General features: G+C 37.3%; 1 protein-coding gene across 4 annotated transcripts; it reads right to left on the bottom strand.

Moving 5' to 3' along the window:
- Positions 1–77: 77 nt before the first annotated feature.
- Positions 78–14,429, bottom strand: LOC112054625 (zinc finger protein 354B). 4 transcript variants are annotated; one of them, XM_052888668.1, is made up of 9 exons: positions 14,218–14,429; positions 13,757–13,931; positions 12,971–13,249; positions 10,953–11,044; positions 7,493–7,688; positions 6,393–6,560; positions 5,225–5,838; positions 2,274–2,335; positions 78–1,604 (listed from the first exon to the last, which is right to left on the bottom strand). In XM_052888668.1, exons 1-9 carry the CDS (start codon positions 14,304–14,306, stop codon positions 511–513), a joined length of 2,769 nt encoding a protein of 922 aa, XP_052744628.1. In that variant the 5' UTR covers positions 14,307–14,429; the 3' UTR covers positions 78–510. The 4 variants fall into 4 exon arrangements, with proteins under 4 accessions (XP_052744628.1, XP_052744629.1, XP_052744630.1 ...); XM_052888669.1 differs by having other exon boundaries at positions 7,493–7,685; XM_052888670.1 differs by lacking the exon at positions 13,757–13,931 and having other exon boundaries at positions 14,218–14,372.
- Between the last annotated feature and the right edge of the window lie 10,465 nt (positions 14,430–24,894).

The raw sequence follows: 24,894 nt of genomic DNA, 5'->3' as shown, positions 1-24,894 counted from the left end.
GACTATATTGGCACCTAACATCAGGTGAGATTGCATGGCTAACTTGAGTATAAAAGAAAAATAAAAAATGTAGTTGGTTTATTTATCTTTTAATTTAAAATTTACATATACAACATAAAACACACAAGACTAGATTAAAATAACACATACATACTTTGAAACACTTGTCACATTTGAGATTTTAGTCTAGTTGGTAACTTGAAAACTAGTAATAAAGCAATGAAAATATGAAAAATGTAAAAATAATCATCAAATTAAAAAAAATCTGTTTTTACAATAAAATATTTTTTTTCATGATAACTCAATAAATAATAAGTAAACATTTTTACTACGTAAAATAACATAAAAAGTTGTGGGAATCGAACCTACCGCCGTGGATGAAGAAAGCAGGGTCACTATCCATAACTTATATTTTCGATTTGCAACAATTCCAACAACAATAAGGATTTTCACAAGAATGAGTTTCCATACGAAATTTCAATGAGTCTTTAGTTTTACATTATTGTACCCTCATAAGTCAGAAGAATGAGGCTTTTTGTTAGTGTGTTTTCTCATATGAAGTTTTAAATATCTATTACGAGCACATTTGTATTCGCAAAAGTCACAAGAAAAAGGCTTCTCACCAGTATGGGTTATCATATGACTGTCTAAATTACTACTAGTAGAACATTTGTACTCGCATAACGTGCAGGAAAAAGGCTTTTCACCAGTGTGCATTCTCATATGTCTCATCAGGCTACCACTGCCTGAAAATTTGAATTTACATAACTCACAAGAATAAGGCTTTTCACCAGTATGGGTTCTCATATGGATTTTTAATGTGGCATTAGTTCCACATTTGTGGCCACATACCTTACAAGAATGACGCTTTTCCCCAGTGTGGATTCTCATGTGAGTTTCTAAATTACTACTAGTAGAACATCTGTGCTCGCAGAACTCGCAAGAAAACGGCTTTTCTCCTGTGTGGGTTCTCATATGCTTATCTAAATTACTGCTGTAGTTACATTTGTAGTCGCATAAATTACAAGAATATGGTTTTTCACCAGAGTGAATTCTCATGTGCTTTTTTAGTCTACAATATTGTGAACATTTATACTGGCATAAGTCACAAGCATATTGCTTTTCAGAAGTGGCACTTTTATGAATCTTGTCATTAAACAATTTGACTTCAGAGTGAGATTTCATGTGCTCATCTAAAAAAGGTTTTCGTTTAAACAATTTTCCGCAAATGTTACATGTAAAATTAACTTCAGTATTTGTGCTTGAACTTTCTGATGTCTCTGTAAATGCTACATTCACATTTTCAACTGAATCAACTTCGTTATGAAACAGTTTTGGTATGTTTCGCTGGATTGTACTGGATTCTCTTGCTTTTATAAGGACATTTTTGTTCTCTTCATTAATATTTGGACTGCTGTAAGAACTGGTATATTTAAGGACTTCGCTATCATGTAATTTAACTAGAGTATTTGTTTGATTAATGTTCCATTTTTTGCTGTTAGCGGACGATATTTCACCAGTTTTTTCGATTGAATTATCTTCGTTTATTGGTGGCACTTCTATATCTATGTATGTCTTTGATTTTCTGTCTTTGTCTGGATTTTCTGAAACAAAATATTAAATAAAATTTATATCCTTTTTCCTACTACTCCACTGAAATGTTACAATTTAAGGACCGAGTATTGCATTTTTTGGGACATGTGTGGGAGGTCAATAGAAGCTTAACCTCAAGTTTGTGGGGTAAAATATACGGGGGACAAGGGTAGCCCTTGTCCCCCGTATATTTATTAATTTAAATTAAATATTTATACCGTGCAATGCAAATCGAAACTTAATTCTGTCTGTATCTGCGAATGACACACGCGATTAACATCGTGACGGTGTTCACGCTGCCTAACAAACAACTGAGCTCAAGTCATCAAATACCCTCTTATACCATCACTGTTGCAACAACTTCTTACAAATACCTTCCCTCCACAATAACACAAATACACCCGTAATCGAGGAACTCCTAACATTTGGGTTTTGGCCTCGATATATTCAAGAGGTTGAGGCATCTCATCTCTTTTTATTAGTATAAGGTATTGTGAAGTGTGGCACAACTTGAAAACACACGTATATTATAAAGAGGAAAGATTGTTTATTTGTTTGCATTGAATAAGCTCTGAAACTACGTAACCGCTTTGAAAAATTCTTTCACTGTTGGGAAGCTATTCCGGAAATCACGCGATTGAAACCGTTCGGCGTCTGCTAGCAAAAAAAAACATTTATACCTGAAGTTTGCTCCAATTCTGCAGTAAGGTGAATGTCATTGTCCCGTTTCTGATCTTCATGCCTGCTAATTAAACACACTTATGAGAATTTATAGTGTACTATGCTGTTCTGTTGACCAATTTACAATTTTGGCCTTTATTATCAACCTATTAAAATAAACATCAAATCAATTGAGAAATGTCATCTACCTGTATGATAACTACCAGTAGGCACCGGATGATATTTATTACATGGAATCTCAATGTCGTATATGTCAACTAACATACGTCAAAGTTAGTGAATTAGATGCCTAGTACAGTAAATAAAGAAAAGTAGGCAAATCTAACTCATGCATGATAGGCTAGTTAACACTTTTTTTAAATGATCATTATCGTACTACTAGATTGAAAAAAAATATATCATATTTTTTCGAGACGTGATGACATGAAAATTTTAATTTTTAAATATTTATTTGAGTTGGCAACCCTAGAGCGAGGTAACGACGTATGACGTCATCTTTTTTGAGTTTTCATCTGGCTTCATCTAATTATAAGACGTTGTCACACAAGCCAATTTGCTGTCGGCCATGATGGTTTATATTTCAAATTTTCATGACGTCACGTTGACCCTTGTTGTGTACCAAACGGAGCGTTTGACAAAAATATTTGTTATATCAAAACAATATTATTTACTTCTTTTCAAAGGATTCAAATACAAAATGTTTGTAGAGCAATATTTTATTAACGATTGCTGTATTTGTTTTTTATTAAATTTGACAATATAAAGAGAAATAAATTGATATTTCTCTATAAACTAACAGAATGCTAATCTATACTTATAATAAATCTGTAGAGAGGTCAATTCTGTACATTAAATATATTTCCAAAATAACTATCAGGGGGTGATTCGTGATCGATACTGATGCAAAAAATGCAATCAGTAAAATTTTCGTCTGTCTGTTTGTCTTTTTGTCTGTCTGTATGTTCGTTATAGAAACAAAAACTACTCGACGGATTTTAACGAAATTTGGTACAAGTATTCTTCATACTCCTGGGCAGGTTAAAGTATACTTTTCATCACGCTATGATCAATAGGAGCAGAGCAGTGAAGGGGAATGTTGGGAAAACGGGAGAAGTTACTCCATTTTACAGTGATACTACTGTAAGAGCTGGATTAAAGAGGTCTAAGGGAATGTCTACAATAAAATCATTAGATTTCTATGGGCATTTCAATAAAATTACAGATATCTTTGTTATTTGAGCGTTTAATTAAAAATATTACATCAAATGTAAGAAACCAATATAAAATTACAATATTTTTGATTGTTATTGAAAATTTTAGAACATAATTTATTTTAAAAACATCTCTTGACATTGACTTCATTTATCCATGTCTCTTTTTACCCGACTGCGTCAGCAAGAGGGTAATATTTTTTCTTTTTTTTTTTAACTGGTCACGGCTGTGAGTTCTAGCTGTTTTGAACCAGCAATGTCGCTCTGCAACAGGGGTGGGCTCCACTCCGCTTATTGTCCAGTTCTGGCAAAGGCAGCATCTATAATTCTGTTAATAAAAAAAAACTTTGTTGTCTATTCAGGTTTAATTAAGCCCTCTTGACTTAAGGAGTAATGTAGAGAATGCGTTACAAAAAGTGTAATCGGGCGAGGCTTTAAAGTTGCGTGCTGACATCTACAGGTATAGTGGACAGTTTGTTGTTGGCAACTACCGGTAGATGGCATTTTTACAGAACTTTGAAACAACCCTTTTTCGTTGCAATGCAGTTATGCCTAGGCTCATAGATGGCGCTGTTTATTTTAATTTTGAAAGTTTTACTTCAGTTATGTGGACTATAGCACACTATTTTTTTATTATTTTATTATTACTTAGCAGTATCATAGTATAAACTACTAATTAGTGTGAAAAATAGTTATCAGAATTAGTTTGTAGTTTAAATTTTACAGTGTACACAAATAGAAATATCTGTACAAGTTGAAACTGTTGTAGGTCTATACTACAAAAACTTATCCTATACAAGGGATGAGGCCTCCCTTATTGGTTTAAATATTCTGTTAATTATATTATCTACTATTTATCTTAATCCTAATAACATTATAAACGCGAAAGTTGGTTTGAATATTTGTTATTCTTTAACGCCTACTACTGAACCGATTTGGCTGAAATTTAAAACGAAGATAAATAATACCCTGAATTAACACATAGGCTACTTTTTATTCCGAAAAAGTCCATTTTTTTGTGACATTTGCGAAAAACTAAATTCCCCGCGTCCTCGAGTATTTAATATAACAATTTTTAAATCTCAAAAAATAATGAAATCATATTTCTCTATAAACTAACAGGATGCTAAAAGTAAATATAGGAGCAATTTTAAAGAACATCTGCGATTATTACTTTCGAAGATATACTGAATACTGCACTTTTGGAACGTCACATCTATACTAATAATAAATCTGTAGAGAGGTATATTCTGTACATGAAATATATTACCAAAATAACTATCACGGGGTGATTAGTAATCGATACTGATGCCAAAAATGTAATCAGTAAAATTTTTGTCTGTCTGTCTGTCTGTCTGTATGTTCTTTATAGAAACAAAAACTACATGACGGATTTTAACGAAACTTGGTACAATTATTCTTCATACTCCTGGGCAGGTTATAGTATACTTTTCATCACGCTACGATCAAAAAGAGCAGAGCAGTGAAGGGAAATGTTGGGAAAACGGGAGAAGTTACTCCATTTTTTAAGCTTCCGTCGTGTGTGCAGCCTTAATGGGTAGGGTATGGGTAGGGTAGGGGTAGGGACTAGGGTAGGGGAAGAGTAGCGTAGGGTAGAGCAGGGTAGGGGTAGGGTAGGGATAGTTAAAAGTTTACATCTACTTTCACGCGGACGAAGTCGCGGGCGTCCGCTAGTAAATAATAAAAAGTGAAATGATGAAATCATAACAAATACGTACGTTTCAATCCGTCTAATAGAGCGTGCCATGTCTTCCATCCTACGACCCATAGACTCTATAGCAGCTGCACTACGTACTGCGGCATCGGCCCTTTGTTGTGACGACTGTACTAGAGCGCGTCGTGCGGCCTCCTGTGTCAGTGGCGGCGAGCGTCTTATACGTCTGCGACGTGGACGCTGGGTTTGTGAGGGACTCTGGGTATGTGAGGGACTTTGGGTATGTGAGGGACTCTGGGTGTGTGAGGGACTCTGGGTGTAAGAGGGGCTTTGGGTGTGTGAAGGATGTGGGAAAGGCGAGTTATGTGGACTGCGTGAGTGATTTGGGCTGCGTGAGCGATGTGGGTAGGGCGAGTTATTTGGACTGCGTGAGCGATGCGGGGTTTGTTTAATGGGAATGGTCGGGATGCGCGAGTTTTGTTGGGAAGGGATGGGTGGGTGAGATTGGGAAGGGTTTTGAGATTGATTAGGGATTTCTGTGGGTGTTTCGGCTGGGTGTAAAGGACTTGATGGAAGAAAGAAAGAAGGGGAAGGGACGTTAAAGTTTGTCGAGTCGACGATCTCTTCGAAAGCCATACGTTCGTTTGATTCCCCTTCTGTGATTTCATTTTGTTGTTTCTGTTATAAAAAAATAGTATGTAAGTTATTTAAACAAATAATAACTTAATATTGTCTACAATGTCTAGTTGTGTTGTGAAAGTGTAAAAACTATATATACATCATTATCAACCCATAATCGGCTCACTGCTGAGCTCGAGTCTCCTCTCCTCTCTATGAGAGGGGTTAGGCCAATAGTCCACCACGCTGGCCCAATGCGGATTGGCACACTTTACACACGCAGAGAATTAAGAAAATTCTCTGGTATGCAGATTTTCTCACGATGTTTTTTCGAACGTTTGAGACACGTGATATTAAATTTCTTAAAATGCACACAACTGAAAAGTTGGAGGTTCATGCCCCGGACCGGATTCGAAGCCACACCCTCCGGAGTCGGAGGCAGAGGTCATATCTACTGGGCTATCACGGCTCTATACTTATGTACATAAATATATAATGTAAGTAAACACAAAATTGTGCATGTGTGCAGTCAGTGGAGTAGCTAAACTTTTTGCGGTGATTTTCCAGGTACGTAACATATCTAATAGTATGAAATCTTTGTTTGTTGCACTTACTTCATGGTTAGGTTCCGCGCGAACCGTTTGGAGGCTTTGGCCATAATCTAAAATTTGTTGGAACTTGACGTCTAAGTCAGATAGCGGCGGCTCAGAACCATTATTTTGTTGCGAGGCTCGTAATACACATATTTTCTTTTTCAACTTTGCCTTATAGTCCACCCAATACTAAAATAAGAAAATGTTCTGAGTAACAATCTCTGAAAAACAGTTCATAATCAGCATTTTTATTTATGTAACTTAATATTAGTTTTAAATTAAGGTTATAGCACACCTATTCAACTTAGAAAGGGATTGGCACAGTATCAAATTCAGATGACCAGTATTCTTTGTATGAAGCTCCTAAGAGCAAAGCACACTAATCGGAGACGTAATCGCCTCGCCGTTCGAGCATTTAATTCTGCCCCCGTATGTTCAGAGGGCTGGTTTGTTTGGGTAGGTGTTTGAGGCAATTGAATACTTGCCCTGTATCTCTTCTATGCTACCCTAACAAAAAATAAAATCCCACTACACTTCCCAGTCTCCAATTCTGTGTTCTATCTGTATTTATGCTGAAGTGGGTAAGTCCTATACTAAAGACAAACTTAATGTGCAATATTTATCAACAAGCAAATTATAGATGAAGGTAGAAACCTAAAGATGAAGGCATCTCATTTCATACCTAATTTATTTTAAAAATATGTGTTGTTACTTTTCGATCGCGCCGCGTTTCAAGAACCAGCTTATGACTAAGGACCCCGTATGGTTTCGAAACTAGTCTGTCATACTCCGACGAGTACGTGAGTTTTAGCGGTGTTTCATAATAGATTTATATGAATAACATTCACGATAGTTAAAATTCTAAAATATGTATTTTCATTTTATAAAATGTTATTCCAAAGATATTAAGTATATGTAATTGTTATAAGCTTATTTATCAAATTTTTTTTCATTGATTACGAACATGTCATTTTTAATTTGTTAGTTGATAAAAATTGCACAGCGTGTTGTTTTAGTAGTTATCTAGACGACGCTTAGTCGACGGCGAGGCGAATCGGTCAGTCCCTTTCCGATATATGTGCTGTAACCTTTGCTAATAATAAATCATGAAATTGAATTACTTTAGACCAGCCCTTCCAGTCCTTGTGCGCTCCTTCACTCTGACTGTTCAGCATCTCTGCAAGCCGTTTCCATTTTTTTTTGGACTTCTCCTTGGCCTGCAGAGACCTGTTATAAGTAGTCGCAAGGTCTTTGTGGAAATTTAAAAACTGCCATAACAACACCAACTGGTTGTAACTAACTCTGCGATTTCTACTGCTGAAAAAATATATTATATATACATTAATACTCGAATACACTATGGATTATTGGAAATAGTGGCTGTAATAGCCAGACATACCTCTAGGAAAAATGAAAAGACAACAGAGGTCTGTTATAAGAAGTCGCAAAGTACTTGCTACAAGGTACCATACTGTTATAATTGTAATTTTTATTCATAATTTGTAATATGTATAATTGTAATTCTCTCATAATCATTCTTCATCTCATAAATGTGTAATTCTCTCTCCACTTATAATTTTAAAATTTCAAAGTTCTCGTTTAAATTTTTCCTTTTGGTTTTTGTCAAAATGTGTAAATTCAAATTTATATTTTGTTTTTTTCTTTCTATTTGTCAATTTTAATTTCTATTATTCGTACGACCTATATTTTTTGCATGCTGTGGCTACCTATAAGTAAAATTATATGTGTTATGCTACCCTTATTTGTAAAATATTTTGTATGTGTTCATATAATTTTGTTGGTGGTCCAAATAAATAAATAAATAAAGGTCCTTGTGGTAATTTAAAAACTGCTATAACAACACCAATTGGTTGTAACTAACTCTGCGATTTCTACTGCTGAAAAAACATATTATACATACAGTAATACACGAATACACGATTAATTATTGGAAATAGCGCCTGTCATCGCAAGACATACCTCTAGGAAAACTAAAAAGCCAACACAGGTCTGTTATAAGAAGTCGCAAGGTCCTTGTGGAAATTTAAAAACTGCCATAACAACACCAATTGGTAGTAACTAATTCTGCGATTTCTACTGCTGCATAACATATTATACATACAGTAATACTCGAATACACGATGGATTATCTTGGAAATTGCGCCTGTAATAGCCAGACATACCTTTAGGAAAACTGAAAAAACAACAGGGACTTGTTATAAGAAGTCGCAAGGTCTTTGTGGAAATTTAAAAACTGCTATAACTTACTACAAGGTACCATACTGTTATAATTGTAATTTTTATTCATAATTTGTAATATGTATAATTGTAATTCTCTCATAATCATTCTTCATCTCATAAATATGTAATTCTCTCTCCACTTATAATTTTAAAATTTCAAAGTTCTCGTTTAAATTTTTCCTTTTGGTTTTTGTCAAAATGTGTAAATTCAAATTTATATTTTGTTTTTTCTTTCTATTTGTCAATTTTAATTTCTATTATTCGTACGACCTATACTTTTTGCATGCTGTGGCTACCTATAAGTAAAATTATATGTGTTATGCTACTCTTATTTGTAAAATATTTTGTATGTGTTCATATAATTTTGTTGGTGGTCCAAATAATTAAATAAATAAATAAAGGTCCTTGTGGAAATTTAAAAACTGCCATAACAACACCAACTGGTTGTAACTAACTCTGCGATTTCTACTGCTGCAAAAACATTATACATACAGTAATACTCGAATACACGATGGATTATCTTGGAATTAGCAAAGATCGTTGACCATACAGCCTTAGTTTTACGACGTTTTGGAAGACTTAGGATTAGTTAGTTTATTTGCTAAGCTTGTTGGTAACAGTAAAAAAATAATACAGCTTCAAATGTTACTTCGTCGCTTCGGTTCACCGGCGAACTTTTTAATCAAGATGAGTGATAAAAAATTTTGTTTTCTTCAAGATACATCTTTTATTAAGCCAATTATTTAATCAGATCTTTATTTATATATCATATTACCATTTGCCTGAATTTACCTGGATTCCTGGGGCCGACATTGTATAGGCCAATGGGCATTCCCCTTGGTCTATGTTCCTACTATAGGTGAGTACAGTAGCGAATAGGGATGATGATAAATGTATTTATTTTTACGAGATATTCGGGTAAGTAAGGTCAAAATTAACTAATTGATACAATGACAAAAAACAAAGACTGTAAAATAAATAGGATTATTAAATTTCAACATCAGTTTAAAATCTTTTATCGTAATATGAAAATTCATATATGTTTAGTTTCCTTACATTTAATATGACGTTTTTATATTATATGAAGTATAAAAGTGAACGCACAAAACGACTTACCCCTACCAGAAACTTACAAACTGTTACCTCTTTATAATAATAATACTAGCCGACGCCTCGCGGTTTCACCCGCGTAGTTCCCTTACCCGTGAGAACATAAAACGACTATGACACTCATAAATAACGCGACTTTGTAGTGGTTGTTTGTTTTTGTTTTTCAAAATTCTTTATTATATAGAAATATTATTCACAAGCATGTTATATACAAATAACATACAGTTAACATAACACTAGAATTAGGTACTAACTAAGGCTAACTTACACCTATTTTAGCTAACGTCTATGTACTTATAACTATTTAAATTTTAACATTTAACAAACGTAATAAAAAATTAATACGTAATGAAATAACATTATTGCGGTATATTTGGAGATATATCCGCTTTTTACTAGAAAAAATTTATAAAAAAAGAAGGTATACAGCAATAATTATTGAAACATACGATGCTTATGTATCAAGCCGGGCGAAAGCGTCGAACCTCACAGCGCTAGCGAATAGGCACGAAAATACGCGAGTCGTCGGCGACGGAGCAGTAGTGATGTGACCGGCAATGCATTCCGTATCTATCTATAAATGGCACTTTGACAATGTTTATGATATGATAATGTGTTTAGTGTATTTATTAATGGATTTTTATGAGTTTTATTCATTAAGTTAAATTTATTAGTAAGTTTTATTATAAAGTCAAATAAGAACGGAAAATTTATGTCGTTGTGCAAATGTTTTAAGTTAGTTTTAAATTTTGTATTGTAGGCTATTTTTAAGGCTTTGTTTTGAATAATTTGTAATAATTTATAATTTGTGCGACATGTACTACTCCAAATAGGACACGCATATGTTATCGTAGGCCTGATAAGCACACTGTAAATTTTTAATTTGATAGTAGAACTAAGTCTGCTTCTTCGATTTAAAATTGGGCTAAGCGCACCGAGGTAGACCGACTTTGTAGTGGTAAAAGAGTGCCAAACACAACTTCTTGGCACTCAATTCAAGTAGTTGCATTTGCAAATTCAACCTTAAATTTAATCCTTAAGGTTGAATTTGCTTTGAATTTGGGATTTTATTGAATATTGGACTATATTCATAAGTTTCTTTACCAATAATTCTAAAACAGTCAAAGCAAAATTGGCCAGTTTTTAAGTGAAATTTTCTACATGATTGTGTGTCCTTTTAATATAAGAGGTCAGAGAGGAGGTAGGGAGTATATTAAAAAATATACTAACTGCTCAGAGTCCAGTGAAGAATTTCGAGACACTCTTGAGTCTGTTTGTGGTTCATGTAATTGTGACGTCTCAGCACCGCCGCTATCTTCATCCTGTCACAACACAACAATTAATTTATAACCTCTCACTTCTTAGTGCTTTGGTACGCAACAGAGGGGCCATGGATTCAATTCCCAACTCAGTACGCCTAGCATGCAACCAAAGATATTATCTCAAGAAGAAAAATAGTCAAAATTCTGACAGATTGAGGCGGCAAGAGTTGTCCCATTACCAAAGAGATTTTTTTGTGCAGCTATTGGTTGACATTTGTCTATTTCCGTTTACGAGATATGACGTTTGGTTGTATGTTAAGTCCACTGGTCACTTTATGTTTTTTAGTTTTTTTCTATTCTTTACAAGCCCTTGACTACAATCTCAGCTGATGGTAAGTGATGATGCAATCTAAGATGGAAGCGGGCTAACTTGTTAGATGTACGATTGTGTAAAACTCTACACCCATTTCGGTTTTTACACGACATTGTAACGGATCACTAAATCGCTTGGCGGAACATTTTTGCTGGTAGGGTGGTAACTAGCCACGGCCTAAGCCTCCCACCAGCCATACCTGGACCTTAACCAGCCTACTCGAAGATCAAACCCAAAACCTCTGTCTTGTAATTCCACCTCATCCATCCAAGGCTGCAAAGACTGACTAACATTTTCATTTATAATATTAGTACAGAGTATGGATATAATATGAATCGGGCATTAACCAAGAATACAAACAAGTCTTACAGCACAAATTAACATCATCATCATCATCATCATCATATCAGCCGATGGACGTCCACTGCAGGACATAGGCCTTTTGTAGGGACTTCCAAACATCACGATACTGAGCCGCCTGCATCCAGCGAATCCCTGCGACTCGCTTGATGTCGTCAGTCCACCTGGTGGGGGGTCGGCCAACACTGCGCTTACTAGTGCGGGGTCGCCATTCCAGCACTTTGGGACCCCAACGTCCATCGGCTCTTCGAACTATGTGCCCCGCCCATTGCCACTTCAGCTTCGCAACTCGTTGAGCTATGTCGGTGACTTTGGTTCTTCTGCGGATCTCCTCATTTCTGATTCGATCACGCAGAGATACTCCTAACATAGCTCGTTCCATCGCCCGCTGTGTGACTCTAAGCCTTCTTATGAGGCCCATAGTTAGCGACCAAGTCTCGGAACCATAGGTCATCACTGGCAACACGCACTGTTCGAAGACTTTTGTCTTCAGGCACTGAGGAATTTCGGACGAAAAGATGTCGCGAAGCTTCCCGAATGCAGCCCAGCCGAGTTGAATTCGACGGTTCACCTCTTTCTCGAAATTGGACCTACCTAACTGGATCATATGTCCTAGGTATATGTATTCGTCTACAATTTCGAGTGCAGCGTTCTCAACTATAACTGGGTGGAGCGATACATGAGCATTACACATTATTTTTGTTTTGCCCATGTTCATTTTCAGGCCCACCTGTTGAGAAACACTGCTGAGGTCATTGAGCATGGTACTAAGGTCATCCAGAGTCTGTGCCATGATGACTACATCATCCGCGAACCGCAGTTGAGTGATGTACTCGCCATTGATGTTGATGCCAAGTCCGCTCCAGTCCAGAAGCTTAAAGACGTCTTCCAGTGCGGCGGTAAATAGCTTCGGAGAGATCACATCTCCCTGACGCACTCCTCGCTGCAACTGGATTGGCCTCGTAGTCTGATCCTGAATACGGACTGACATAGTGGCGTTTTCGTACAAGCACTTCAACGCTTGGATATACCTGTAATCAATTCGGCATCTCTGCAATGACCTTAGCACAGCCCAGGTTTACACCGAATCGAAGGCTTTCTCATAGTCCACAAACGCTAAGCAAAGTGGCTGGTTATACTCGTGAGTCTTCTGTATAACCTGCCGCAGCGTATGGATGTGGTCTATGGTACTAAAGCCTTTTCGGAAACCGGCTTGTTCGGGAGGCTGGAAGTCAAATTAACATAAAACTCACCAAATTTGTGCTCAAATGCCTAGTGTACTCATGTTTATGGGGAACTGTCTCTGGACAATCTGTACAATTGAAGATACCATTCTCATAGTCCATACCATTAGTGTCCGTCAATATAATCTGATCAGTTTCTAATTCTGTTTGTATTACAAACTTTGCATTTTTTGTATGATTATTATCTTCTTTTATCTCTTCCTTCACCAACAGAGAGTCATGACAATCTTCTACTTTCACATCAACTTCTAATGCTGTCTTAGAATTATTTTCAGTTTTTCCTGATATCTGTAATAATTGTATATGAAAGTAAAGAAATAAATTAATTCAGACAACACACACAATATCATTATCTAGTTCATAAATAATGTTTTGAGTTATCATCTTCATCATCATTATCAACCCATATTTTATCTCACAAAGTTAATTTTATTCATAAAATGTAGAGCATTTTTCTGACATAAAAACTCTTTACCAAGATTTAAAAAAGTACCATTCGGTTTTAGACAGATGATAAAGGATTACATTACACACATGTGTATTTTACTTTACATTATGGCACATGTGCGTAATGAGATTCATGATATTGAAATTGGTAAAATAAGCGATACTTTACGAGCAAATGTGTTATAATAGTAATTCTTATAACTTAGGCATCTTTAAGACGAGAGTGAATAGGCATCTCCTAGGCAAGCATGTTTCACTTAGGATACATCTACGATTACATCAGGCGAGATCATGGCCATGGTAATCATCAGATGGGCTTATACGTAATAAAAAAAAGTAAAAAATTACCTGCAATTTAGAAGGGATTGCCCCAGATATAATGTGCCTTACACCACTCTCCGTCTCATAAAACTGATCATTTGAAAAATGCTGTGAACAGACTACAGCTGAGTCTAGCAGGCCAGTGTCCAGTTTGCCGAGGGCCTTGAGCCAAGCTTCACGGAGATTGATTTCTTTGGGGAATCTGAAAGTATTGTATATATCAACTAGCGGACCAAGTCAAGCTTGGCATCAGTAAAAACCATCTTTACAGTTAATAAAGAATTAGCCAAATCAGTTCAACCACTTTTACCCAGGCAGCGTAATATATAATGGGAATGGGAATGGGAAAATAATGTGCTGTATGTGCATTTTGGCAAGCGTGTACACCGACATGGTGATGGGAGAGGTTTGAGGCCGGCAATCGGCATCTCATAACAGAATAAATACAAATAAACAAGATTTATTAGTGAGTAATTATATGTACAAACCTGTGAAAAGTAATCCTATCGGGCATGTTCTGTCTGCATGATGTGGGCCCGTTGTCTGTATTTTTGCACCTAGGTACACAACACCGCATTTTCTCGAAAAGGCCAAATTAAAATAGAATTATTGAAGTTTTGTTTTTGAAAAGATTTCTATTTGAATCACAGATCAATAACAAAACAAAAACACAAAAGTCAAAAACAGACGCTGATCATAGACCAAAACACTGACCACAGATTAATAAGATACGACCATAGATACGATACGACGGACACCGATGAGCTACAAAAATACGTTCCACTTGGAGATCTTAACCATGGAGGAGAAGCTTGCTAAGAAACCGGATTTCCGTCTATAATTTCTTACTTATCGATTAATATAGAAAATAAATATCGATTTAAGTTTATACCATTTTTTTGTTTCCATTGGATTAAAATCTTTAATTACATTGCTATAGAATCGATGTTTCATTGTTGTAATTGTTTTCGTCGTGTAAAGAGCTTACTAAAAATGCCGGTTTGTGTAGTTAAATGGCCTGAATGGCATAAAAAAATAAGACATTTACTTAGTGTTTTTTTATTTTAAAATCCACTTTTATGTCTATTAAATTCAGATAGTGGGATAAAGAACGCAATTCCCACTTTAATAACATTGCGATTTTTATATTGTTTCGCAAATAAAGTGTTCTACGTAAGCATGCTTCTGCGGACCTGACTGGGTCTCAGATCGTGCCAGAACCAGAACTGTGGTGCTGGTGCTGTCTGTGGATGCTGTCCTACACGATGCTTTGAGTTACGTCAACGCCTAAGCCTTGCCTCTGCCATGACCATTTTTGAACGTACCTATGCATTAAAATATTTCCTTGTTTCGTCCTTTTTGATCCCTTTTTTACGTACTCGGGTTTTAAACTTAATTCTTCACTAGCTGACGCCGCGCGGTTTCACCCGGGTGGTTCCCGTACTCGTATTACGTGGATAATATTGTAATACCTACGTAATACGGGAGGCTTTCTAACACTGAAATAATTTCATTCTTATAACATTAGTATAGACTTGATACTTTACCTTTTCGTAATCAATTAGGTACACTAGTCGTTCAATATACAGGATGTCCCGTAATCTACAGAGTGATAGCTGATACCTAGACCTACCAAAAGGTCTACATAACGCAATATACCTATGTTAACCGGAATTTTACGGTTTTTAAGTTACATTGATTTTTGTAGAAAATACAAAAAATCAATACACATTAGAAAAAAATAATTTTTCAATAAACACTATTGAAACAACTATTCGAAGAGTATAAAAACAATGCGTATGTATGTTTTCAGCACTCAACTGCACTGAAGTTAGGGATTTTAGTATTTTGTACAAAAATCAATATAACTTAAAAACCGGAAAACTTCGGCTAACTTTTATTGCGTTATTTTAGTAGGCCGTGATGTCAGCTATCGCCTTGTCAAATCAGTCGTAATATTTACGGGAAACCCTGTATATTCATAAATCGTCGCATTCTGATAGGGAGGATATAGGTCAATAGAAATGACTAGAGTGCGCTGCGCGAACTGTATTTCGACATTTTAAAGGTAGGTATATTTCGTGACTTCAATCGTATGATATAAATACATATTTGTAATGTGTAACTTTACTAATACCTTATCATTTGATACCAAACACATGATAAATATCTCAGTTTATTTTTGTCTACAGTTTTAAATTCTATCACCCAATTACCTCATTAAGTAAAATTGATTCAGTAGTTTAGGCGCTATGGTGGAACACATTACCCTTCCTTTTGGCTTGGTCATTCATTGTCGGGTAAAAAGGAACGTGTGCGTTTGGGACGCTCGACTGAAGTGATACCTTAAACCTACTGCCGTATACGTCAGAGAAAGGGAAGTCAGACCGCGGCCTGCTAAGCTTCTGGAGCGAGCTCGGCTGCATGGAATGAATCCAGCGGGAACCTACACCGAGGGACCCGCGTACAACGGCCAATCACATGCGGAAACGGCCCAGAAGAAAGAAGAAGAAGAAGGGAAGCCAGACAGAGTGGCACCGTAACGCGTTACGTTACGAAGCGGTTTACCCTCTCATAGAAAGTAATCACTTCAAACACTTACAGCGCTTGCACGTATTACTGAAAATATTTGCATGTTGGTAATGGCGTCGCATTACCAACTCAACGTGACATTAGCCCTTATCGAGAGCGGCCGGATGGTTTATAACTTCCGTTTCCGAAAATGGCGGTTCGGACTTTGCGTTACGCTCAAGTTACGCTTTAAAATGCAGTTGGATGTTGGAAAATATTCTTTCATAAGCGTTTAAGTGTAGTTTAGAAATAATATGCATTTGTTCAAACTTGAATGCGGCCCTGAGTTCGAGAACGGGAATAATGGTTATATATTAAAAAAAATAAAAAAACAGAGGTTACATTCGTTTATCATCTATCATTAAACATGTAAATAAAATTAAAGTGTCTGTCTTGTCATTTAAAAATAACTGTGTTTTCTTAAGTTCTTATAGTATTTACAAGATATTAAAACACAAACAATCACATTAAATTATTGTCTGTGTGCTTGAGCTATTCTCTGGAACGGCGAAAGCAAAGAGAAAGAAGAAGAAGAAGAATGAACGAAAGAAATTTTAATGAGACTCATTGGATTATAGAAGAGGTTATTAAGCTACATATAAGGTACTTTTTAGCCCGAAAAATCCATGGTTTCCGAGGAATTTTTGGAAACTGAATTTTACTATATATTATAGTCAGAATTAACCCTTAACTGGTATCGTTCGGGCCGCGCCCTCACACATGACGTTTTCTTTGTTTCCTGACAAGCTAAGCAAGATAGTCGTGATAGCCCAGTGGATATGACCTCTGCCTCCGACTTCAGAGGGTGTGGGTTCGAATCCTAGTCCGGGGCATGCGCTTCCAACTTTTCAGTTGTGTGCATTTTAAGAAATTAAACATCACGTTCACGTGTATCAAACGGTGAAGGAAAACGTCGTGAGGAAACCTGCATACCAGAGAATTCTTTCAGTTCTCTGCGTATGTGAAGTCTGCCAATCCTTATTGGGCTAGCGTGGTGGACTATTAGCCTAACACCTCTCATTCTGAGAGGAGACTCGTGCTCAGAATAATGAGGATTACCTTCGTTATCAACCCATGTTCGGTTCACTACTGAGCAGAGCATTATGGCTCAATGTGGATTGACATACTTTACACAAGTAGAGAATTAAGCAATCAGGTTTCCTCACGATGTTTTTCCTTCACCGTTTGAGACACGTGATATTTAATTTCTTAAAATGCACACAACTGATAAGTTGATAGTGGATGTCCCGAACAGGATTCGCAGCTACGCCGAAACGTAAATTATATCCACTTGGTTATCGCTTACGATACCATTTAAGGGTTAAACAAAAGCTGTATTTAGTTATTTTCTAAGTCTAATTCCCCGCATGTAGTGTGCTGGTAGGAATGGTAGGTTCGTCGCTTGGGCAGGAAGGGGAAGCCATAAAGAGCGAGTCGTCGCTCGATAGCGGCGTGTAATGCGACTCTTGACACCACACGAATGATCGCTACGTAATGTAACCTCTGTAGTAGCCTAGTATGTCTGGAGTTAGATAACTATACAAGATAGCGAATTACCATCGTTATCAATTATTATTAGATATACAATAAGTCAAAATACTAACAATTGTAAACTAGTAAAAATTCCCCTAGTTCGAAGAGCCGATGGACGTTGGGGTCCCAAGGTGCTGGAAAGGCGATCGGAAAGCGCAGTGTCGGTGGACCGAGGACATCAAGTGGATTGCAGGGAGACGCTGGATGCTCGCGGCTCGAGACCATTTTGTTTGGAAGTCCATGCAAGAGGCCTATGTCCAGCAGTGGGCGTCCATCGGCTGTTATTGACGATGGTGAAAAAATCCTATACAAGGATACGAATCTTATTTAATTTTATCATTTCATAAAAAAACATCATCATAATCGGTCCATTAGCTTATAATAACATGCCACAGACACCCAGACCCATATACATAAGACAAACTTATATTACCCGTTTTCGATCAATCAGCTCAGTTGTGTTTTATATATTTGAGCTGTTTCACATGTGTATAGTTCCACAAGAACGTGGATTTCTGTTGCTGAAATAGTTTTTGAAATTCGTTCAGTAGAACCAGAGATTACAAGCTGATCCAGTCAAGCTTCGTTTTGATTCCCTACCCGTATCCTACTCTACTCCCACCCTACCATACACCTACCAAGCTACTTCTACCCTACCCCTACCCTAATGACATAAAAAAGCAGGGATTGGTGATAGAAAAGTGAAAATTTAGGGTTGTCTGTATTTTTTAATGCCACATAATAAAAAAATAACAAGAAATGAATTTTATTCACCCTTATCACTTGGTTTGAAAAATAGATAGTAGCCGATTCTCTGACTTCTCAGACAGACAGACTGAATATGCATAAAAAAATTCATAAATAAAAATCAGTCAAGCCGTTTCGGATGAGTATGGGAACAAACATAGTGACGTGAGAACTTTATATACTCGTATCAGAAGAAGTAGCGGTGATTAATTAAGTAAAGTCCCTACCCTGCCCCAGTGTAACCCGTGCTCTCCCCTGGCACCAACTACAGGAGAGCCAGGAAAAGGAAGGCATATAACCCGCGCGATAGCTGTAATGCGACACTGATGACATTCCACACTCCCGTAAATCTCCGCAGATGCGGTATATCGTGCGAATGTGTTACGATAATAATGTGATAGATACTCGTAAATAGCCGTAATAATGTTGCATTTACTCAACATTATCAACAGTGCAGTAGTATGCGCGGTGGACTTACAAGACGAAAGTCCTGGGTTAGATCCCCGGGTGGGCCGGTAAAGGTTTTCTTAAATGGTCCAGGTCTGGTGGGAGGTTTAGGCCGTGACTAGTTACCGCCCTACTGACAAAGAAGTACCGCCAAGCGATTTAGCATTCCGGTACGATGTCGTGTAGAAACAGAAAGGGGTGTGGATTTTCATCCTCCTCCTAACAAATTAGCCCGCATCCATCTTAGATTGCATTATCACTTACCATCAGGTGAGATTGTAGTCAATTGCTAATTTGATTGTAGTCACTGCAGGGCACAGGCTCCTTGTAGGCGCGGCGATTTGTAGATCCATCACGCTTATCAAATGCGGGTTGGTGGGCTTCATTAAAAACCCATATACGGCTCACTGTTAAAGCACGAGTCTCCTCTCAGACCACCATGCTCACCACGCTGGCCCAATGCGGATTGGCAGACTTCACACACATTGAGAATTAAGAAAATTTCTAAGCAGGTTTCCTCACGATGTTTTCATCCGTTTGAGACCGTGATATTTAATTTCTTAAAATATACACAACTGAAAAGTTGGAGGTCCATGCCCCGGACTGGATTCGTACCTACAACCTCCGAATCGAAGGAAGAAGTCATATACTGGGCCATTACAGCTCTTAGTTATTATATCTTGGCAAATTCGTTGATACTACAATGATATGCGGGCGATGGGGGGAACGGACTGCGCGGGTGTGGAGTCGTGCGAGCGGGGCATCGTTAACCCCCTCCCGGCCCGCGCGGACCATCGGCCAATTTGCCAAGCTATAGCTGTAGGTAATCAGTTAGTGGGCTAAGAGTAATAAATTCTCTCCTATAAAACCTTTATAGTGGACCATTTCATTATGCTGATAAAGATTATGTATCTACTTATATGAAATCTAATCAATGAAATGAACTGATAATAAGTACCTAACGATCACAGAGTAAGCAGAGTGATTATTTACAAGCAACGTACTGAAGCTGGTGAAACTCATTAAAAAAAAACAAACGTCACGCGTCTCCTTGACACCCGCATACACAAAATATTTTCATAATTTGTATTTAAAAAAACACATACAACAATTACGTAAATTAATATTATAATAATCAATAATTACCAATAAAAAATACTCCATCTTATTGTTCGACTCGAGAATGTATTACTTTTTGAATTTTGTATTCGGTGTGGCTACGACACCGTCGTGTTCTGTACGCTCCTTCTGTACATTATTGATTAATCTGTGCTAACGATATGACAAATGGTCAAACTCGGCCTTGCATACGGAGGCTATATTTTCTACATGGGTTTTACGAGTATCTATTGTAGAGTTATTAGCTATAGGGTGACCATTTTCCTATTAAAAATACTATTCACGCAGAAGATTCACGAAGAATTTATTTATTCTTAATTGTTCCAGGTCTGGCTGGTGGGAGTGGATTCGGCCGTGGCTAGTTTCTACCCTACCTATAGAATTATATAATATATTTTGTTGCAGCTGAATCAATAGGCACACGAAATATCAGTTTAAAAAAGGGTGATTTGATTACTTAGTTAATTAATTAATAGTGCTGTGAGTGAATGACAAAAAGTAAAATTATCCAGGTAAAAATTATTGCAGCCAACTTTAATTTTTGATATCTACACACACTTTTATTTAGAAAACTTCGATATGAAACCAGATAAACTTTTGTGGACCCCCGCTTACGAATCGCGAACCCCCATTTTTATGTCACGTCAACGTAGACCCTCGCCAAATCTTCCATAGACCCCTGTACCACTTTGGGAATCGATGTTTTAAAGGCATGATAGGTTTTTCTGAGACTTGTTTATATTTAGTACTAGCAGACTCCCGCGACTTCGTACGCTTGAAATCAATGTAAACTTTCAACCTCTATTTCGCAACTTTGAGGGTTGAATTTTAAAAATTCTTGAATCACATTATATTTCGTATTTTTTTCATAATTTTCATAATTTTCACACCTATTTTGGGTTTTTCATCATTTACAAACAAATTTTTAAAACTGTAACTCTAGCAATGAAAGACTTTCCATTCAAATTTTCCACCCCTATTTCACCCGCTTCTATTTTTATTTTAGGGTCAAAAAGTATCCTATGTTTTGCTCCAAGGTCCCATTTACGATCATACCAAAATTCATCTTGATCGGTTCAGCCGTGAAAAGGTAACAGACAGACAGACAGAGTTAATTTCGCATTTATAATTTTATTTTTAGTATTGGAATATGGTCACCCTACTCGGGGCGGCTTTCAAATACTGTTTGATGGCAACCAATATCCATAAACAAACGTGTTAAGGAAATAAGGAAGGTATTGGGTTTGCTTTGTGTTTGGTTTTAGGGCGAATATATTATGTTCTAGTAGCTTATAAACGAGGTCACAGTGAGGCGCGTGAAATGGCACTGGGTAGGGGCGTGCATAAGGTTGTCGATCAGGGTATGCACTAGTAATTAAAAATTAAGCAAACTGGAAAATTCATTTAATTAGCATTAAGAAGAGAAGTCTTAGGGTATGCAGTACTTTAATGCATGTATGAAGTGCACGCCACTGGTACTGGGTTTGAGTCGAAATGTACAATTTCTTGAACCTGGAACTTACGCCTTATGTTAACAAGACGAACTGTGTCTATTTTTTTATTCTTAACAAGTTAGCCCTTGACTACAATCTCACCTGATGGTAAGTGATAATGCAATCTAAGATGGAAGCGGGCCAACTAGGAGGAGGATGAAAATCCACACCCCTTTCGGTTTCTACAAGACATCGTACCGGAACGCTAAATCGCTTGGCGGTACGTCTGTCACAGTAGAAGCCTCCCACCAGCCAGATCTGGACCAATTAAGAAAACCCTAATCGGCCCACTCGGGGATCGAACGCAGGACCTCCATTCTATAAATCCACCGCGCATACCACTGCGCCACGTCATAAATAGCGTCTTATAGCAAATCAAATAACCCATTTGGCTATTAGTTGTTTAAGTTCATTTCTTGGTTGTTATTTTTTATTTTATATTTTGGACCGGATTCGAACCCACACCATCATCAGGAATATTTCGGACAATTCCAGAATTATAATATTAGTATAGTTATAATAATAATAATAATATTTATTGATTCACTAGTACACATAAAAATAATTTACATAAGTCTGTGATCTTACACACTAGGATTCCCTGTATTGTGGTAATCACTTTCTTCCACAGTAGTGAAACAAGAATATAACAGTTTATGCGTGTGTGGTGGTGGGTTTGTATATGTGTGTGTGTGTTTGTGGTGTGTGTGGGGGAGTGTGTGTATGGTAATCAATTAATCACATAGTCTTATTTAATTTCAGCAATTTTTCGGTAATAAAAGTTATAAGTATACTTAGACCTGGACCCTTGAAACCTGGCTATTACAGTATTTCAATGCATTTTTGTTAGGAGGTCGTCGTCATTAACCCATATTCGGCTCACTGCTGAGCTCGAGTCTCCTCTCAGAATGAGAGGGGTTAGGCCAATAGTCCACCACGCTGGCCCAATGCGGATTGGCAGACTTCACACACGCAGAGAATTAAGGTAATTATCTGGTATGCAGGTTTCCTCACTATGCTTTCCTTCACCGATTGAGACACGTGATTAATTTCTTAAAATGTACACAACTGAAAAGTTGGAGGTGCATGCCCCGGACTGGATTCGAACCCACACCCTCTGGAATCGGAGGCAGAGGTCATATCCACTGGGCTATCACGGCTCTAGTTGTCTTGTTAGGAGGTACTACTAATTTATTAGTAAATTCACATTATTAATTATTAAACTTAAATAATGGTTAATTAACATAATGCACATGTAACAAATGTTATCGTTTAGTAGCGGAAAGCATTGCCGCTACATTAGTTTGAGCCGCTTACCCAGTTCATGTGACTCTTAACGGAATAAACGATGCATTTCCAGTTGCCGCTATTAGTTCTAGTTAAGCGTGGCTGAGCTATCAATTATTTTGTGCTAATGCTAATTTAGGCTTTAGAATAGCCAGGCTTAGAGACAATCGGGCCAGCTTACATTTTCACACAATAACTACTATAATAATAATAATAATAATTCTTGCGAATAAGCCTGACATCGTGGTGTTGGACCGGGCACAGTCGAGGGTGTTTTTAGTGGACATCACAATTCCATATGAAGAGAACCTTGTGAGAGCTGAGATGGAGAAAAAACGCAAGTATCTTGATCTGGCTCACGAGGTTACCGCCATGTGGCATGTGGAGTCCACTGAAATCATCCCAATCGTCATATCTGCCAATGGTTTGATCCCAGTCAGTCTCGCTCACCATTTAAGGCGGCTGGGGTTCCGTGGCAGTTCGCTCGCAGGCAAGATGCAAAAAGCGGTCTTGGACTCGGCTAGAATAGTCCGCCGGTTTCGCCACCTGTCGCCCTGACCCCCGGCCGTTTAGTCTCCCTGCCGGGGTGAATCCTCCGCCCGGTGCATATATGTATTTATGTAGCATATATTTATGTTTATTATTTTGCCTATCTAAGTAAATTTATGTATTTTCCTTTTGGCCTTATATATATTTATTTTGTACCGGGCGTGAGAGTAAAATTCATCATAATAATAAAGTCTTTATTTATTTCATACAAATTAGTTATACATATTTTTAATAGATTTTTTTTTCTTTTTATATTACGTTTGTATGAATCCCATAATATTTAACAATAACTACTACTTGTGTTCAATTAATAATACCAATACTACGGAAGCCCGCGACTTGGTCCGCGTGGAATTTAGTTTTTCACAAACCCCTCGGGAATCATTTTTCCGGGATAAAAAGTAGCCTATGTGTTAATCCATGCTATAATATATCTCAATACCAAATTTCAGCTAATTCGGTTAAGTAGTGGAGGCGTGAAAGAGTAACAACCATTCATATCATCAAAATCATCAGTTTTCGCAAATCATGGATTTTATCGGAATAAAAAGTAGCCTATGTGTCAATCCAAAGTAAAATCTATTTCCATTCCAAATTTCCGCCAAATCACTTCAGTAGTAGCAGCGTTAAAGAGTAACAAACATCCAAACATCCATACAAACTTTCACGTTTATAATATTAGTAGGATTATAAAGCTGAAGAGTTTGTTTGTTTGAGGACGCAAATCTCAGGAACTACTCGTCCGATTTGAAAAATTCTTTCAGTGTTAGATAGTCCATTTATCGTGGAAGGCGTTAAGCTGTATATTATCACGCTAAGACCAATAGGAGCGGAGCACCAATGAAGAATGTTTCAAAATATTTTGCAAAAATCATATACGACAGAATTGTTCTCCTTTAAAAGTTCTTAAAAAAGAGTCCACGGCAGTTGCCGTGGGATTTGTGAAACACTGAAATGAACGCAGACGAAATCGCGGGCGTCCTATAGTCTCTATTATTCTTCGTCGTTAGACCGATTTTAATGAAATATCGTATGCGTGTATTTTATTTAATATATCTTGGCAACTTCCTTCGTAACACTCCCGATGGTCCGCGCGGGGCGGGGGGCGTGTAGCGATGAACGAAAAACCCACGACTAATGCACGTCACTTCCCCGCACGCACGGTTTCACACCCGCGCAGTCTTTCCCCCTATAGTTTCCAACCACAGAAGACATATTATCTATACATAATCTATCAATTGTGATTTGCGTACGAGTCATTGCTAATGCTGGTGTTCATTTTGGCTGGTGGGAGGCCTCAGCCGTGGCTAGTTACCACCCTACCGACAACGACGTACCGCCAAGCGATTTAGCGTTCCGGTACGATGTCGTGTAGAAACCGAAAACGATGTGTATTTTCATCCTCCTCCTATCAAGTTA

Source organism: Bicyclus anynana, chromosome 23 (assembly GCF_947172395.1).
Source record: "Bicyclus anynana chromosome 23, ilBicAnyn1.1, whole genome shotgun sequence".
NCBI lineage: Eukaryota > Metazoa > Arthropoda > Insecta > Lepidoptera > Nymphalidae > Bicyclus > Bicyclus anynana.
This window is presented reverse-complemented; position numbering and strand designations above follow the sequence as displayed.

Bases quoted from the DNA above. Each gene is read 5' to 3' on its own strand.
- LOC112054625 (XM_052888668.1), bottom strand. From the start codon at position 14,306: ATGCGGTGTTGTGTACCTAGGTGCAAAAATACAGACAACGGGCCCACA. The intron at 13,932-14,217 runs GTTTGTACATAT...CAATACTTTCAG, and splicing joins GATAGGATTACTTTTCACAG to ATTCCCCAAAGAAATCAATC. The intron at 5,839-6,392 runs GTAAGTGCAACA...TTTTTATAACAG, and splicing joins GCGCGGAACCTAACCATGAA to AAACAACAAAATGAAATCAC.